At 41.3% G+C, this 16,493-nt stretch overlaps 1 protein-coding gene across 6 annotated transcripts in view; it reads right to left on the bottom strand.

Annotated features, from left to right (window-relative positions):
* Positions 1 to 16,493, bottom strand: part of rundc3b (RUN domain containing 3b) — a 96,533-nt gene that overhangs the window by 5,790 nt on the left and 74,250 nt on the right. For 2 of the 6 annotated variants that reach the window (XM_072253760.1, XM_072253765.1), the window contains 3 exons: positions 15,668 to 15,825; positions 6,986 to 7,132; positions 4,718 to 4,836 (listed from right to left, as the gene is read on the bottom strand). In XM_072253760.1, coding sequence (XP_072109861.1) covers positions 4,718 to 4,836; positions 6,986 to 7,132; positions 15,668 to 15,825 — 424 coding nt within the window. Of the gene's footprint in view, positions 1 to 2,132; positions 2,230 to 4,717; positions 4,837 to 6,985; positions 7,133 to 15,667; positions 15,826 to 16,493 lie in introns of all 6 variants that reach the window. The other 4 variants (XM_072253762.1, XM_072253763.1, XM_072253761.1 and 1 more) reach the window with 4 other exon arrangements.

Raw genomic sequence — 16,493 nt, 5'->3', positions numbered from 1 at the left:
GAAAAGCTGGAGATGATAGATGAAAAAGGCAAATGGCTGGAGAAGGAAGCTGATAGGAGAAGAGAGTGGGCCATGGGAGAACAGGAAAGAGGAGGAAAAACTAGGGGAGCTGATAGGTAAATGTGGAGAAGTGGTCAGAGGCCAGAGTGAGGAATGAGGATGAAAGAAAGGGAGGGGGAAAAATTACTGGAAGTTGAAGAATTCGATGTTCATGCCATCAGGTTGGTGTCTATCTAGACAGAATATGAGGTGTTGCTCCTCCAACCTAGAGTGGCCTCATCTTGGCAGAAGATGAAGCCATGGAACAACATGCCAGAACTAGAATGGAAATAGGAATTAAAATAGTTGACATTGGAAAATTCAGCTTGTTGTGGATGGAGTAGAGGTGCTTGACAAAGCAGTCCCCCCAATTAGATCTCATTGATGTAGAGGAGGCTGCATCAGGAGCGCAGATATATTAAACGACCACAACAGATTTACAGGTTAAGGGTTGCCTCAACTGGTAGGACTGTTTGAGGCCCTGAATGGAGGTGAGGGAGGAGATAAATGGGCAGGTGTAACACCTCTGCCACTTGCAGGGATAACAGGAGGGAGATTAACAGAGAGGGACAAATGAACAATGGAATCACAGAGGAAGTGATCCCTGCAGTAAACTGAAAGTTGGGTGGTGGGGTGTGAGGGTGTGGGAAGAGAGGTAAAGATGTATTTAGTGGTTGGGTCCTATTGAAGGTGGTGGAAGTTGTGGAGAATGATTTCTCACCTTCAATAATTTCCCTTTCAGCTCCTCTGACTTTCCCCAAGCTCAAGGTGTAACCATGGGCCCCAGCTGCTGTATGTTTTCCTTTTCAATGACTATGCAAAACAGTCCATGTTCCATGCTTTCCCTGGTAATCGTTCCCAACTCTTTCTGTGCTACATTGAAAACTTCATGCACCCATGCTGAGCTCGTCAATTTTATCAACTTTGTCTTCAACTTCCACCCTGCCCTTGAATTCACTTGGTGCATCTCTGACACCCCGCTCCCTTTTCTCAATCTGTCTCCATCTCTAGAGACAAACTGTCTACTGATATCTTTTATAAGCATACCAATTCCTATGGCTATCTTGATTATATTCCTTTGTACCTGGTCTTCTGTAAAAATGCCATTCCCTTTTCTCAGTTTCTTCGTCTCCACACATCTGTTCTCTGGATGAGACTTCCCCTTCTAGGACATCAGAGATGTTCTCCTTCTTCAAATAATGCAGTTTCCCTTCCTCCACCAGTGATGCTGCCCTCACCAATATCTCCATGTTCTGGACATCAGCATTCGTCCAATCTTCCCATTGCCTCAACAGTGATAGAGTTCCTCTTGTCCTCACCTACCACCCCATGAGTCTGTGCATCCAACACATCATTCTCCACAACCTTTGCCATCTTCAATGGGAACCTACCACCAAACATACCTTTGCTACCCCCCCCACCCCATCCCCCACTCTCCATTTTCCATAGGGATCACTCCCTCTGTGACTCCTTTACCCATTTGTCCCTTCCTACTAATCTCCTTCCTGGCACTTATCCCTGCAATCAGATGTGCTACACCTGCCTATTCACCTCCTCCTTCACCCCAATTCAGGGCCACAAACATCCCTTCCAGATGAGGCAACATTTCAATTGTGAATCTGTTGGAGTCATCTACTATCTTCAGTGCTCCCAATGCAGCCTCCTCTATATCAGTGAGGGCCGACGTAGATTGGGGGATTGCTTTGTCAAGCACCTTCGCTCCATCCGCAAGAAGTGGAATTTCCCAGTGGCCAGCCATTTTAATTCCTATCACCATTCCTGTTCCAACATGTCGGTCCATGGTCTCCTCTTCTGCCACAATGAGGACACTCTCAGGTTGGAGGAGCAACACCTCATATTCCATCTAGGCATGAACATCAATCTCTCCCAGTAATTTCCCCCCTCCCCCTTCTTCATTCCCTACTCTGGCCTCGTACCCCTCTCTTCACCTGCCTATCACCTTCGCCTTGGTGCCCCTCCTCCTTCTTTTGGTCCACTCTCCTTTTTTTGTTTTTATTCATATTCCTTCTTCTCTAGTCATTTGCCTTTTCCACCCATCACCTCCCAGCTTCTTTCTTCATCCCCCTACTCACCAGCTGGCTTCACACAGTTCATAGTTGAATTGTCATTCAACCGTACATGAATACCCATGAATACAGCCAAATGGAAGAGCGTTACTCCACGGCCAAGCTGCAAAACACAGTAGCAAGAGTCATACACAGCACAAGACAAGACACATATAGCACATATAACATATCTATAAAATACAGTCACACAAAAATAAGTAGTCTGGGATCCTGAGTTCATGAATGTTGCAGGAGTCTGCAGTTGAACACAACAGGGCTTGTTTTCTACTGAACGAACACTGGGGGGCAGCACTAACTCCAGTCTGGATCCCATTCCACACAGCCCCCAACACTCCAGTGGAGCACATCAACTCCAATGCCTCTCTCCTGGGCAGCTGTAAACAGGTGACTCTGTGGCTTGAGGCCTAGACCTCACCATGAACAAGGCCACCATCCGCCAATAAATCAGTGAATCGAATTAGTAGCATTCAACGTTAACAGTGTCCTTCTGGGTCTTGTGATCACAAGGAAAGTGACTAAGACAATGACTCGCTGTTAGACTGCACACCCTTGGCTGACCCCATAGAAGCCACTGCAACCGAGCATGCTGCTACCATCTAGCTTGTCCTCCTTCACCTCCCACCATCTTATACTGGTAACTTTCCCCTTCCTTTCCAGTCCTGATGAATGGTCTTGGCCCGAAACATGGACTGTTTGTTTATTCACCCTGGTACAGAGACATCAAGAAAACAAACTCTCCCTCAATGTCGCAAAAGCAAAAGAGCTGGTTGTGGACCACAGGAGGAATGGAGACAGGGCCAGCCCTATTGACATCAGCTGGGTTGAGAGGGTGAACAGCTTCAAGTTCCTTGGTATACACATCCCTGAGAATCTCATGCAGTGTGTACAAGCTGGCTGTGTGGTGAAAAAGGCACAACAGCGCTTCCTTCACCTCAGACGGTTGGACAAGTTTGGCTTGAGTCCCCACGTTCCAAGGACTTTCTACAGAGGCACAATTGAGAGTATCCTGACTGGCTGGATCACTGCCTGGTATGGGAACTGTACTTCCCCCAATCACAGGACTCTGAAGAGAGTGGTGCCGACAGCCCAGCACATCTCTAGTTGTGAACTTCCCACTACTCAGGACATTTACAACAACAGGTGCATAAAAAGGGCCCAGGGGATCATGGGGGACCCCAGTCACCCCAACCACAAACTGTTCCAGCTGCTACCATCGGGAAATAGTACCGCAGCATAAAAGCCAGGACCCAACAGGCTCCAGGACAGCTTCTTACACCAGGCCATCAGACTGATTAATTCACGCTGATACAATGGTATTTCTAAGCTATATTGACTGTGCTGTTGTACATATGATTTACTACAAATTACTATAATTTGCACATTGCACATTCAGACGGAGATGTAATGTAAAGATTTTTACTTCTCATGTATGTGAAGGATGTAAGAAATAAAGTCAATGCAAATCAATTCAATTCATTATTGATTTCCACAGATGCTGCCTGACCAGAGCTATTGAAGCATTATGTGTATTGCAACTCCATTCACATCTGGGTGTGGCAGGACAGCAGCGTTTAGCTCTGATCCATTGATTATGTGGTAGAGGTTAGTAAGTAGTCTTCTCGTATTTCCATTTACTTTACTGTTAACCCAATTATCTAAGAAACACAATCAATCTCATCAGTAATTGCAAACAAAGGGCAAGAACTAGCAAGTGGAACGCAGGGATGTGACAGAATTTTCAAACAATAGTTCCTATAATTTAACTGGGCTAACTGCATTTTTTTTTAATAAATGTGTTTAACTAAATCCAATACGTTGTAGTGTTCTCCTTTAGAACAAAGCTATGGACAGCTGACATCCTGTACAAACTGAATGGCAGCAGGTTTAATTTCAGCACAACTTCAGAATGTATTAGTATATTAAGTGGGTTCCTAAGGTTGTCATAGCTGGGGTGGTAGTTAGGGATAAGCTCCCACTACCTATAAAGTGCCCCAGATAGTGTGCATCTCCTAGCAGCCTCTGACAACCAAATCCAACTCTTGGCCTTCACGTGTGGCTTAGCTACTAGGCCCAGAACTGTTTCTACTGACAAGAGAAGGGGCAAAGGCGGACCACTGGCATCTCAAAACCAGTTGCTTTGGGCAGGTGAGGCTTGTCAGTCTTGGATGGCAGCCCGTCTAGGAGAAGGAAAAAACTGATTTTAAACCACAGCTGCCTTGCAGCCATACCCACCCATGGGAATAGCTTCAGGAGTAAACCCCGAGAAAGAAATCCAGAGCTAGGGTCCCCAAGGTAGTTTGATGTTGTTTACAACTTCACTCTGGCAACCTCTGCATTGACACTGGTGCCAAGCTGCATCAGTGCTTGCCCTTTCCCTTGGACTACATCAGTGACGTGGAGAGGGGGTACCTGCTGTGTGGGCAACAGCCGGTTCTTCAAACCTTCCCGCCCAGGCTTGCGCCCTGGAGAGGACACTCCAGTCCACCAGAGGTGCAAACCCATGATCCTGGGATCAGTGGCTGCCTATGCTACTAAATAATGACAATAATGATCATGTGGCAGCACATCATTTTTATATGTAAAAATGTTACCATCACTTTTTGAATTTCCGTGTCCTTCTTCGCCCTCTTTCTGTGAGTGTAATGGATCTAAGGAGGTCGAAGAAAGGCTGATCTCTGCTGAGAGTTGTTCCAAGCTTTGAAAACTGTGCCTGCAAAAATAAATCACCACATTAGAATCTGAACAAGACAGTGTGTGAAAGTAGGTATGAAGCAAACATTAAATTACAATTAGATTACAACACTAAAATTTATTGCCAAAACATGTCTAGATTTCAAAAGACTAGGAAAGATGCACCTGGAAATGGTAGCTTTTTTTTGGAAAAAAATGCTAGTTTTCTCCTAAAATGTTTGTGTTACTGTGCTTCTACGTCTATTTGCCTCAAACACTGCAACCTTCTTTTACATGGTTGTATTCAGTTTGCATTATGCAATGAATATTGCAAAATCATCAACTGAAGAATTGTCAATTGCAAACAAATTTTGGAATGCTGGTTAAAACAATGATCATATTGAATAGAAAATGGCCACTTGTAACTATATTGACAATACTATGATTACACAGACCAACTCATTAGATTTTAGTGAGTGTAAATATTGGCTACCAGTTCTCACTTCCTCCAAAAATCCCTATTTAGGCATTGTAGAAAAAGATCTAGAATTACATTCATCAACCACCACATTGAAATGGCATCAAGTTAGAAGTACAGATTACTTACAACTCAAATACTATCAATTATTTCTGACTAAGAAGTACATGTTATAAATATAAACTTTCACAAATACCTTCAAAACATTCTTCCCTCAACTGCTATACAAGAGTAATATCAATCTTAATTCACCTTGTAGAGTCCATTTCATCCCTGTTCCTCCTCCTAGGTAACTTCATCAATCTATACTCTTGGTCCTGGCACCCGGATTGTATCACTCATTTTATCTTGTCAAGTACTTCATATACAAGACCCTGTAATTGCTTCATGTACCTCACAAAATACAGTCTTCCTTTTCCAATAACTCCTCTGGAATATGTCTACCCCTCCCCCCAGTTCATTACAGCTGCATGTCAATACTCCACATGTCTAACTCTTGGTCCTAAATCTGGGAAGACACTTCTCTTTTATGGAGTTGATTAACCATTCTCTCACTCCATATTTACCCTCTCTCCCCAATTCATTCACAACTGCATGTCAATACTTCACGTCTAACCCTTGGTCCTAAATTTGGGAAGACATTTCTCTTTTATGGAGTTGATCAACTATTCCCTCACTCCATGTTTACTACTCTAAGCCCTACTAAAATAATCATCTTCTCTTTCACTTTATCACAAGCATGTCATTATCTAATCTAACTTTATGCCTACTTCAAATCCATTTTTGCAATGAGACTTCTCATGCTTCCTTGTGTGTTCCCACTCCATGATTACCCAATATTCCTAGCCCCATCTTTGCTCATAGTAGTAGCAGTTCTCCTTGGTTATTGTCTGCTCTCTTCTTCCATCATGCCACTCCTCAATAAGTGTTTGCCTGCACCATCTCTGCAAAATCTCAACTCTTTCCTCTCCAAATGTCCTTCAATATGTTACTTCCTCCCACAGTTATGTCAACATTTCATGAAACTCAAATATAATTACCTATTCAGGTCATAGAAAATAGAATAGTACAGCAGAAAACAGGCCTCTTAGCCCACCGTGTCTGCACTGTGATACTGTTTCAACCTTTTCCATTTGCCTGCACATGGTCCACATTGCTCTATTCCCTGCCTGTTCATGTGCCAACCTAAATGCCTCTTAAATAGATGCCATCATACCTGTTTCTACCACCACACGTGGCAGAGCATTCCGGCTCCCTACCATCCCTTGTAAAAAAAAAAGCTTCCAAATTATCCTTAAAACGTGCCTCGTTATTGTAAAATATTTTCTCTGGCATTTCATACTTTCACCCTGGGAAATACTATTTGTTCAATCTTCAACCTCCAGTCATGTAAAATCTCTTAAAAGTCACTCATCAAATCCATTTGATAGATCACCTTTGAAACAAACTCTCCTCACCTTTTCAACCTTAAAACAAATAGAAACAACTTGGCCAGGGTATGAGTCATACAGCACAGAAACAGGCTCTTTGCCCCCCCCCCCCCCGTGGCAATGCACTAAGCAACTCACATCACATTCGCCAGTCCGTAACTTTCTATACATTGGTAGTTCAAGTACTCATGACATAAATAGATGGATTCTTAGTTTAGAAAGTACTTTTATAGGACAATCATAACTTCAAAATAACTTTAATAATTGAAATGTAAACCTACTCATCCCACTGTCCACACTGTTTTCTGTACAGGAGTGTATCTAAAGCAACCGCGTCTGCATCCAAAGCTCCTGGGGAAGGCCATTGATTCGTAAGGTGTGCTGTTAATTCTTGTCTTGATCTCAAATCATTATTTTTTAAAACTGCTCTGTAAAAAAAGGTGTGCAGTGTGACTTTAGTAAGAAAACGAGTCCACCAATAGTCCAAAGTTATGCCCAGCAGCAAGCAACGCCAATGATATAATTTTATTGTATTATATTTAGAAATTCCAATCTTTCCTTGATCCCACTTTAAAAATTAGATGAAGATTTTTTTAAAACTTTAAATGGTTTTACTACAGACCCTGTAATTTCCAGTCACATTGCTGCATCAGTGGATTGGTAATTAGAGGCCCCTCACCAGAGTCTACATCCACTCACACTAATCCTATACCAATCCCACTTTGTTCACCATACATTCCCATAAATTCTTGCCAGATTTACCACTCTTTGGCACACCAAGGACAATTTATAGTGTCCAATTAATTAACCACCTGCCTGGGCCATTTTGTCTCTTATTTAAGAAAGGAGAATTTCCAGACAATTCCACCTTACATTTGCAGCCAACTGTAAATTAGTAGGCATAAATAAGAGGGCGAATCTAAAGAGTTATTTTGTTAATGTATTGCAGTACGTTCAATGAAGCATGCGGTCTACACCACAGCCACACACAGAAACCTCCCTTTCAAAAGGATCTGAATTGTCCTGAAAAAGGATTAGTTATAGGAAATTTCTTCACAGAGTGCAGAAAATCTCTGGAATTCTGCATCAGTGAGTGAAAGAGACTAGCTCATTAGAAGAGGAAGCAGATTCATTTTTGAATGATCAGGGGATTGTGGACTGTAAGGATTTGGTACAGACAAATTGAGGCCTGAGGCAAATCCACCATATTGGATGGCAGGTCAGGCTTAAAGGACTTGGTGATCTGTTGATATTTTCTTGTGAATGAGCAACACCAATGGAACAATCAGAATCTGATTGATTGTCGCCAGCATATCTTAAACAAACCTGTTAAAATTTGAACAAAGTACCAGTGTGTTGGTGCTAACTTCCTTAGAAAATTAGGTTGCAAGAGGATCTTATAGGGGGCATTTAAAAATCTCCCTGCATGAACTTATTCTGGCATTTTACTTATTTATTCCCACCAATGTCCTTTGAACAACATCAGGAAAAGGAATGTGTCTGCATATGGACAATTGAGACATTGAGGCAAAGGTACAAACATCCAATCTAAAAGAAATAGACCACTATAGCAAGACCTAATATATTGTAGAAATGTTGTTTACTGTGCTTCTGTTATGTGGAGAAGACACAAGTCACAGGTGAAATTGATTTCACTGCAGTTTGCTTAATTCAGTTATTTTTAAAAATTGAGCGAATGTCCCTTTAGAGCAGAAAATTAAAATCAAGGATGGCCCATCGTAAAACAATACTTCAATATCTTACAAGATGACAACAGTTCAAAGCCTTAAAGAAAATACTTGCTTTTTGTTTTGCCTGTGCAACAAATTATATTTTTGAACCATATGAACTTACAGCAGGAATGGCCTCTTGCCTCTCGAGCTTATTCTGCCATTTAATATGATTGCTGCTGATGCTCACCTTAACCGTGTTCCTGTTTAGCCATGGTAACCCTTCACCTCCCACATTTATGAAGCTGCCATGTACCCTGCCTTAAACATATCCAAAGTCTGTTTCCATCTCACTGAGAAAAGGAGATCCAAAGATTCGCCTGCCTCTGAGAAAGGATTTCACCTCTATCTTAAATGAGGAACCACTTATTGGTTTCAAGATTTTCCCCACAAGAGACAGCCTCTCCACACCTACTCCGTCAACAACCTCAGTTTCCCATGTTTCAATTGAAAAATTCCTTTCACTTTTGTAAGCTCAGCAGATTCAAGCCGAACTTCTTCAACCATTTATCAAAAACATTCTCCATTCCAGATATCACTCTAGTGATTTTTGTCCAATGCATTCACATTCTTCCTTAAATAAAGAGGTTAATTTATTACTCCAGGTGTGATAACATCAGCACCCCACATCACTGAAGCAATATCTCCCTCCTTTTTCTATTCACTCTCCTCAATAAAAGATCAGCAACCCAAAATACTTGTTGTGTCTCCATAATATTCTTTTGCACATTATGCACCAGGGCAGTCAGATCCCTCTGTTTCTCAGAGCTCTGCAATCTTCTACCAGTTAGATAATGCACTTCATTTTCCCACCAAGAAACACATTTCCCTCATATTAAATTCCATTGGCCAGGTCTTTGCTCACTTACAACCTATTTGCACTGCTTTGTAACCACCTTATGCCCCTGTCCTTCCCTATTAATCTTCAGGCCAGACTTGCAACCCTGGTGTCCTCATTAAATTCATTAAAATAAATTGCAAGCTTTTGAGATTTAAGCTCTAATATCTGCAGCACACCATTCATGCCAATCAGGAAAAAGTCTAATTTCTCCCTACCCTTACTGTCTTGTCAACTAGGCAAATTTCTGTCAATACAAATGGCCTTACACCCCACATATCTTACGAAATGAATAGAGTCATAGAAAAGTACAGCACAGAAACAGGCCCTTTGGTCCATCTAGTCCGTGCCAAACCATTTAAACTGCCTACTCCAATCAACCTGCACCAGGACCAAAGGTCTCCATACCCCACCATCCATGTTGTACAATACCTTAAAAATAAAAGGCAATTCTCTTTTATTTATGGGCCAAGAACATTTTCCAAATTTGTTATTAAAACTAAAAAACATAGGTTTAAGATGAGAGGGGAAAGACGTAAAGGAGATCTGAAAGTTAAGTTTTTCCACTTAGAGGATGGTGATTATATGGAAGGTATTGCCAAAGGAGGTGGTAGAGACAGGGTATAATTACAGCATTTAAAAAGACATTTGGATAGATATGGATGGGAACAGTTTAGAAGGATATGGGCCAAACCACAGACAATTGAGATTAATGTAAATAGGAATCTTGGTTGACATGAACAGGTTGGGTTGAAGAGCCTGTTTCCATGCCGTAGATCTATGAATTTAACAGATCAGAAGCCAAATCTACATAGTAGCGGTTCCATAAAACCTCCAGCATTTTTCTTCCGTTTATCAATGTTCACCTTTTCCACAAACAAGGTGGTTTTACTTCCCAAACCGTTTAATCCTTCAAAGCTTTTCACGCCCACTTTTCTTCTTAAGCAGGAGCCAAAAGCTTTAGATTTTGTTTACTCATTCAAAGGATGTTGTCATCACTGGCATTTGCTGTCTGTCCCTAATTACTCTTGAAATACTGCGACATATGGAATCATGTAAAGTGCATAATGGGTAAAGAGAGCAGACTTCCTTCACAAAAGGGAGTTGATGAATCAGATGGGTTTAATTCTGAGACTAGCAGATTCATTTAATTACTTGAATTTAAATTCCCCATGCACCATAATGGGATTGCAGCTCAGGTCTTTGATTCAATGGTGTAGAATCCTCACTGCTGGTCCTGTAATTTAACCATAATGCCACAACAAAAGGCAACTATGAAACAGAATCTTGTGAGTTCTTCAGCAATTAAGTGACCATCATCAACAACAGCCCTCCTAGTTAAACAACGACATTCCGTGCTTCTTCCTTTCATAACCTCATCCTTCAGGACTCCCCTTTGTATTTGAGAGTCCTAGCTAAATAAAATAGAGTAAACCTAGACTCCAATGCATTTAGTTTTGAATCTTCATTTCCTTAAAACTGTTCATGTTCATGATATCCAGTTGCATGCATTGTGACAAGCTCATACCATTTAGACTTTTCCCCCTAACCCGCACAACATTGATAAGTACAAGCTAGGTCACACTAGTACTTCAACAAATTGATGACTGAGGCTAATTAAATATGGAACTGAAACTCCAAGCTTCTCCTGGGATTTTGAACTTTCACTTGTAAAAATTACAATAACCAAAATTACACAAATAACCTTTTGCAAAGAGGAAAATGGTGAAATTCACAAATGGCTACTTCAAAACTGAATTTTAATAAAAATTACAAACATGGATATCTCTGTATCCAATACATATTAAATATAAGTAAGGGCAATGGGGAAGAGCCTCTACTTCCAAAGATTTGGCATGACACCTAAAGCTCCCACAAGCTTCTATAGATGTGTGGTGCAGAGTGGTTGCATCACAGCCTAGTATGGAAACACCAATGGCCTTGAATGGAAAATCCTACAAAAAGTAATGGATATGGCCCAGTCCATCACAGGTGAACACCTCCCCACCACTACACCAGGTGCTGTCACAAGAAAGCAGCATCCATCATCTGCGACCCATTCAGGTCATGATCTCTTCTGCCTGCTGCCATCAGGAAAGAGGTACCGAAGCCTCAAGGCTCACAACACCATGTTCAGGAACACAGTTATTACCCTTCAATCATCAGGCTCTTGAACCAGAGCGGATAACATCACTTGCCCCATCACTGAACTGTTTCCACAACCCATTTTCTCACTTTCAAGAACTCTTGTTCTCAATTGCTTATGTATTATTATTTATTTTCTGAATTTTTGTATTTGCGCAGCTTGATATCTTTTGCACACTGGCTATCCACCCTGTTGGTGTGATCTTTCATTTATTCTATTGTGGTTATTGGAGATATTGAGTATGCCTGCAAGAAAGTGAATCTCAGAGTCCTACATGGTGACATAGTTACTTTGTTAATATATTTACTTTGAACTTTGAATTTATTGCGCATCCATCTTTTCTCCACCCCTCTGTTGGCATGTTTTCCTCCAACAGTACAAATCATATTTGTAAATTTCAAGTAGTAACATTTAGTCGTCTTCTGTGTACATTCATACATCAGACTTAATTGAACACACTTTTGAAAAATTCAAAAGTACCAAGAGGTGTTGCAGAATGTAGAAATAATTGCTTTTTACTGAACATGTCATACTTCAATTTCCAGTGAGTCAGGTACAGAATTTTTTTAACCATGTCACATTATCATGATTCTGCTTAGTTATCACCATGAATATATTTGAAAGTGCAACTTCCAGCTCCATCTGTTCCAAATTAAAAAAACCTTCACTCCAGTGGCACTGAAACTCAGCTGTTACATTGCCAGAGAAATGGGCACAACTATCCTTTTGCAGGCAGCATTCCATTTGTCATTTCCTGGCTTTTTGGGCATTATTATGCTGATCTTCATAACAGCAGAATCAGCACAGTTACAACACATCATTTCCATAATATATCAGTAAATCAATAATGTTGCATTGCAAAGTTTGCACATACCAGCTGATTTCCTGAAACAGGTTGTGATATGCCATCAGAGAGAAAACATAGTTGTAGAATCTTATAGCGGGGCAGATTATTCTTGGAATATGCCATTTTTGAAAGAACTTCACATGCCTTGTATGTTGAGTTCAGTGCTCTGTGACAGCAGTGCCATCCAGATCACAGGACTGAAAAGAAAGCCTTTTTGTGTGTTCTGTTTCCCAATCTGCCACCAGTGGAAACAGATTCTCTTTCTCACTTACGACTGTTAATGCCACAATGAAATCTGCACTAAACAAAGCTTCTGAATTCTCGCCACATGATAAAAGTTTCTGATGACATTCTGGTAAATTTCCTTCTCAGACCTTAGTATACATTACAGTATGGGGCCCAGATATGGCACAGTAGTCCACACTAAGATCCGATCGACAACATACAGCACACAGTGCAATGTAAAATCATCTCAAGGCTATACCTATACTCAGTAGACACTTTATTAAGTACACCTGTACACCAGTTTGTGAATGCAAATATCCAATCAGCCAATCATGTGGCAGCAACTCAATGCTTAAAAGCATGCAGACGTGATTAAAATGTTCAGTTGTGATTCAGAGTAAACATCAGAATGGGGAAGAAATGTGATCTAAGTGACTTTGCCATGGAATGGTTGTTGGTGCCAAATGGAGTATCTCAGAACCTGCCGATCCCCTGGGATTTTCACGCACAACAGTCTCTGGAGTTTACAGAGCATGGTGCAAGAAGCAAAAAGTATGAACCCTGTGGGTGAAATTGCCTTGTTAATGAGAGCGGTCAGAGGAGAATGGCCAGATTGGTTCAAACTGACAGGAAGGTGACAGTAACTCAAATAACCTTGCATCGCAACAGTGGTGTTCAGAATTGCATCTCTGAACACCCAACACATTGAACCCTGAAGCGGATGGGCTACAGCAGCAGAAGACCACACCAGGTTCCACTCCAGTACTTAATAAAGTGGCCACTGAGTGTATATTACAATTGTACAGAAATTATGGATTCCACAATATTAGCCTCTAGGGCAATATTTTAGCTGGGGTTATGAGTTCTTCCTCTCACACTGACTTTTTTTTTGGATACCTATTCCAAAAAGGAGAAATGGCTCACTGACAACAATGGTGGCAGAGGGGATCAGTGACAATCAGATCAGGAAAAGTGGTGGGAGCGGCAGATTGACTAAAGTGGTTGAGAAGTTATCTTGTGCCAACAGTCAGTCAGACTGTGCCTAATATTGGCACTAAACCTTCTTCAGCCCACGTGTGAGATGGAGCAAAGCATCTTCACTTTCCAGGCCATCAAGCCTTGTGCCGTCCCAGCCTCATGGACGAATTTCATGAACCATGGTTTGGGTCAACAAGACAAAGCCATAAATGTATTCAAGTTCACTCCACAATCTAAGTAGGGCTTAAGTCCCAAAAAAAAAACTGATTTCCTGATTTAACAAATTGCTTTCGGTAAAATTGTCAGATCGATTGGAAATTAACAGATTCCATCCATTATTGTGATGCTCGTGATCAGTAAGTAGTACTGAACTTATTATACAATATCTAGATTTTTTTGAAATAAGCAACCTTAAAGATAACTGTTCATGATCAACTGTTCTGAACTATTAACCAAGCTTGAAGTAATAAAGAGCAGTTATGCTTCTAATTCAGAACAAGGCATATAAATGGCAGGTTTACTCTGAAAATATTGAGTGTAAGTTATTGTTAAAATTATTAATTCTGATGTCCACTCCCATGCATCAAGGACAAAATTAACTCATTGGGGTTTTATGATCATCTAATGTTATAATCACCATTACAATCCAGTTTTTTTTGTTAAAATTTCCGATCTGTTGACTGAAGTAATGGATTGCCACCAGCTATAGACCATCACACCACTAATAGTTCCATAACACAAAGCAAAAATACAAAACGGCAATGACGCTCTGTATTTAAATTTATTTGTTCTTATGATTGTAATAAGAATGGTAATACATTCAGACCACCCAGAATCTCTTTTGAGATAGTTAAAGGTCTCTCTTCAATCTTAGACAAAAAGTATTGTGATTGAGCCAAAGTGTTGTTATTGAGCTTTATACATAAAGCCAGAGAACTCAACGAGTCAGGCAACATCTACGGAAGAAAATGGACAGTTGACATGATGGGCTGTGACACTTCATCCGGACTGGAAGAAGAGAGGAAGGCACAGGGGTGATTGGGAATGGTGGGGGGGGGGGAAATAGGAAGAAATGGAGCAAGAGCTGTCAAGCCACAGGCTAATCCAGGTTGGGGCGGTGGGGGGGGCGGGGGGCGGAGGTGGGATAAGCAGGTGGAGGAGAAGTAAGGGGAATGATGCAAGAAGCTTAGAAGTAATAGGTAGAAGTGACAAAGAAAAAAGATAAAATCTGATTGGAGAGGACAGAGGACCATAGAATAGAGAAATGGAAGTGACAGAGTAACCAGTGGGAAGAATATGTGGGTGATGGGCAGATGAAGATAGCAGGGGGAAGTGAAAGAAATGGTGTGACAGGGGCCAGTGGGAGAGGAAAACAAAAAGAGAGAGGAGAGTGGTTACCATGAGTTAGAGAAATCAATGTTTCTGTTGACAGGTTGGAGACTGCCAAGGTAGAATATAATGTTCTGTTCCTCTAATCCGTGCATGACCTCAATCTAGCAGAGGAAACATAGGAATCTACAGCACATTACAGGCCCTTCAGCCCACAATGATGTGCCGACCATGTAACCTACTCTAGAAACTGCCTAGAATTTCCCCACCACATAGGCCTCCATTTTTCTAAGCTCCATGTACCCATCTAAGAGTCTCTTAAAAGACCCTATTGTATCCGACCCTAGTGGGGGCAGCTGTGGACAGATATTTTAGTATGAGAATGGGATGTTGAATTAAAATGAGAGATTTTGGTGTTATTGGGTTGAAGTTTTCTGTGAAGTTCTGCAAGGATTAATGTTAATGTTAACACATTCTGGGTCTCTGCCTATGCACTGTGGTACAGATGCACTTGAAGTCAAATGCCCATATCAGACTCCCTACAGCTTCCTGCTTCCCTAGTTATATGGCAGCCATAACTGCAGCATCTATTGAAAGTCTAGTCACTTAAATGGAGTTTCTGACCTTCATAAAAATGTAATGAAATGCTTTTTAAAAGTACCATTCAGTTAAAAGGATCAACTTTATTTGCAAATTGTTTTTATCCACAATTTGATCTGCTGAGTATTGCTCGGAGTATAACTAGATCCCCAGCTCTCGTCATTTGCTTCACACCTTCTCTGCACTGCCTTCTGAGATTCGATAAATGCTGCAACAGTTAAGGTGCCTCGGTACATTCAGCTTAGTAAATCGGACAGTTAAGATGCTCACAGCTGATCCTGCAGTTCTAGGATGATAAACTCCAGTTGCTCCTTCTCCAATTTGTGGTTGAGGTCTGTCTCTTCCATTCGCTGTAGGACAATCTTGTTTTGAGCTACCGACTCTGCAAGTTGAGCTTCCCGCAAACGTACTAACTCTTCCAGATAGCCCTAGAAAGTAAAGAAAGGCAAATCAAGACACTTGCTTTTAAAAATAGTGCAAACATTCCTCTCGCAGCATCAGAACAAACAGATCAAGTAGTAATTTAGACAACCCACTTGTTGCTCAAAACTGCTGGAGTACCAAATATCAGTACAAAAACTGGCACAGCTATTGTAATGTCTTAATGATGCAAAAAAAATTTCATCCTCCATCTACAATGGAAACTAATTTGTAAATGAGCCAAGCAGTTGAACATGTATATAAATTTGGAAGCTCATTTCAAATTCGGTTCCTTAAAGTTATTATAGTCAGGGGTGGTAGTGGGGATAAGCTCCCACTACTTACTAAATGCTCCCAATGGCATGTGTCTCAAATAGCCTCTGATAACCAAGTCCAACTCCTAGCCATCTTGTGTGGCTTAGCAGCTAAGCCCAGCGGAACTGTTTCTACTGATAGAAGCAGGGGCAAAGATGGGATACTGGCACCTTGAAGTCAATTGCTTTGGGCAGATGAGGATCATTAGCTATGGTTGGCAGCTCATCGAGAAGGAAAACTCTCATCTCAAACCTCTGCTGCCTTGCGGCTATTCCCACTCACAGGAAAGGCTTCGGGACTAAATCCCGAGAAAAAGTCCAGAGCTGTAGCCCCCAAGGCAGTCAGTCCTACACTGAGTTTA

The sequence above is a fragment of the Mobula birostris genome, chromosome 3 (assembly GCF_030028105.1).
Source record: "Mobula birostris isolate sMobBir1 chromosome 3, sMobBir1.hap1, whole genome shotgun sequence".
In the NCBI taxonomy this organism is placed as follows: Eukaryota; Metazoa; Chordata; class Chondrichthyes; order Myliobatiformes; family Myliobatidae; genus Mobula; species Mobula birostris.
This window is presented reverse-complemented; position numbering and strand designations above follow the sequence as displayed.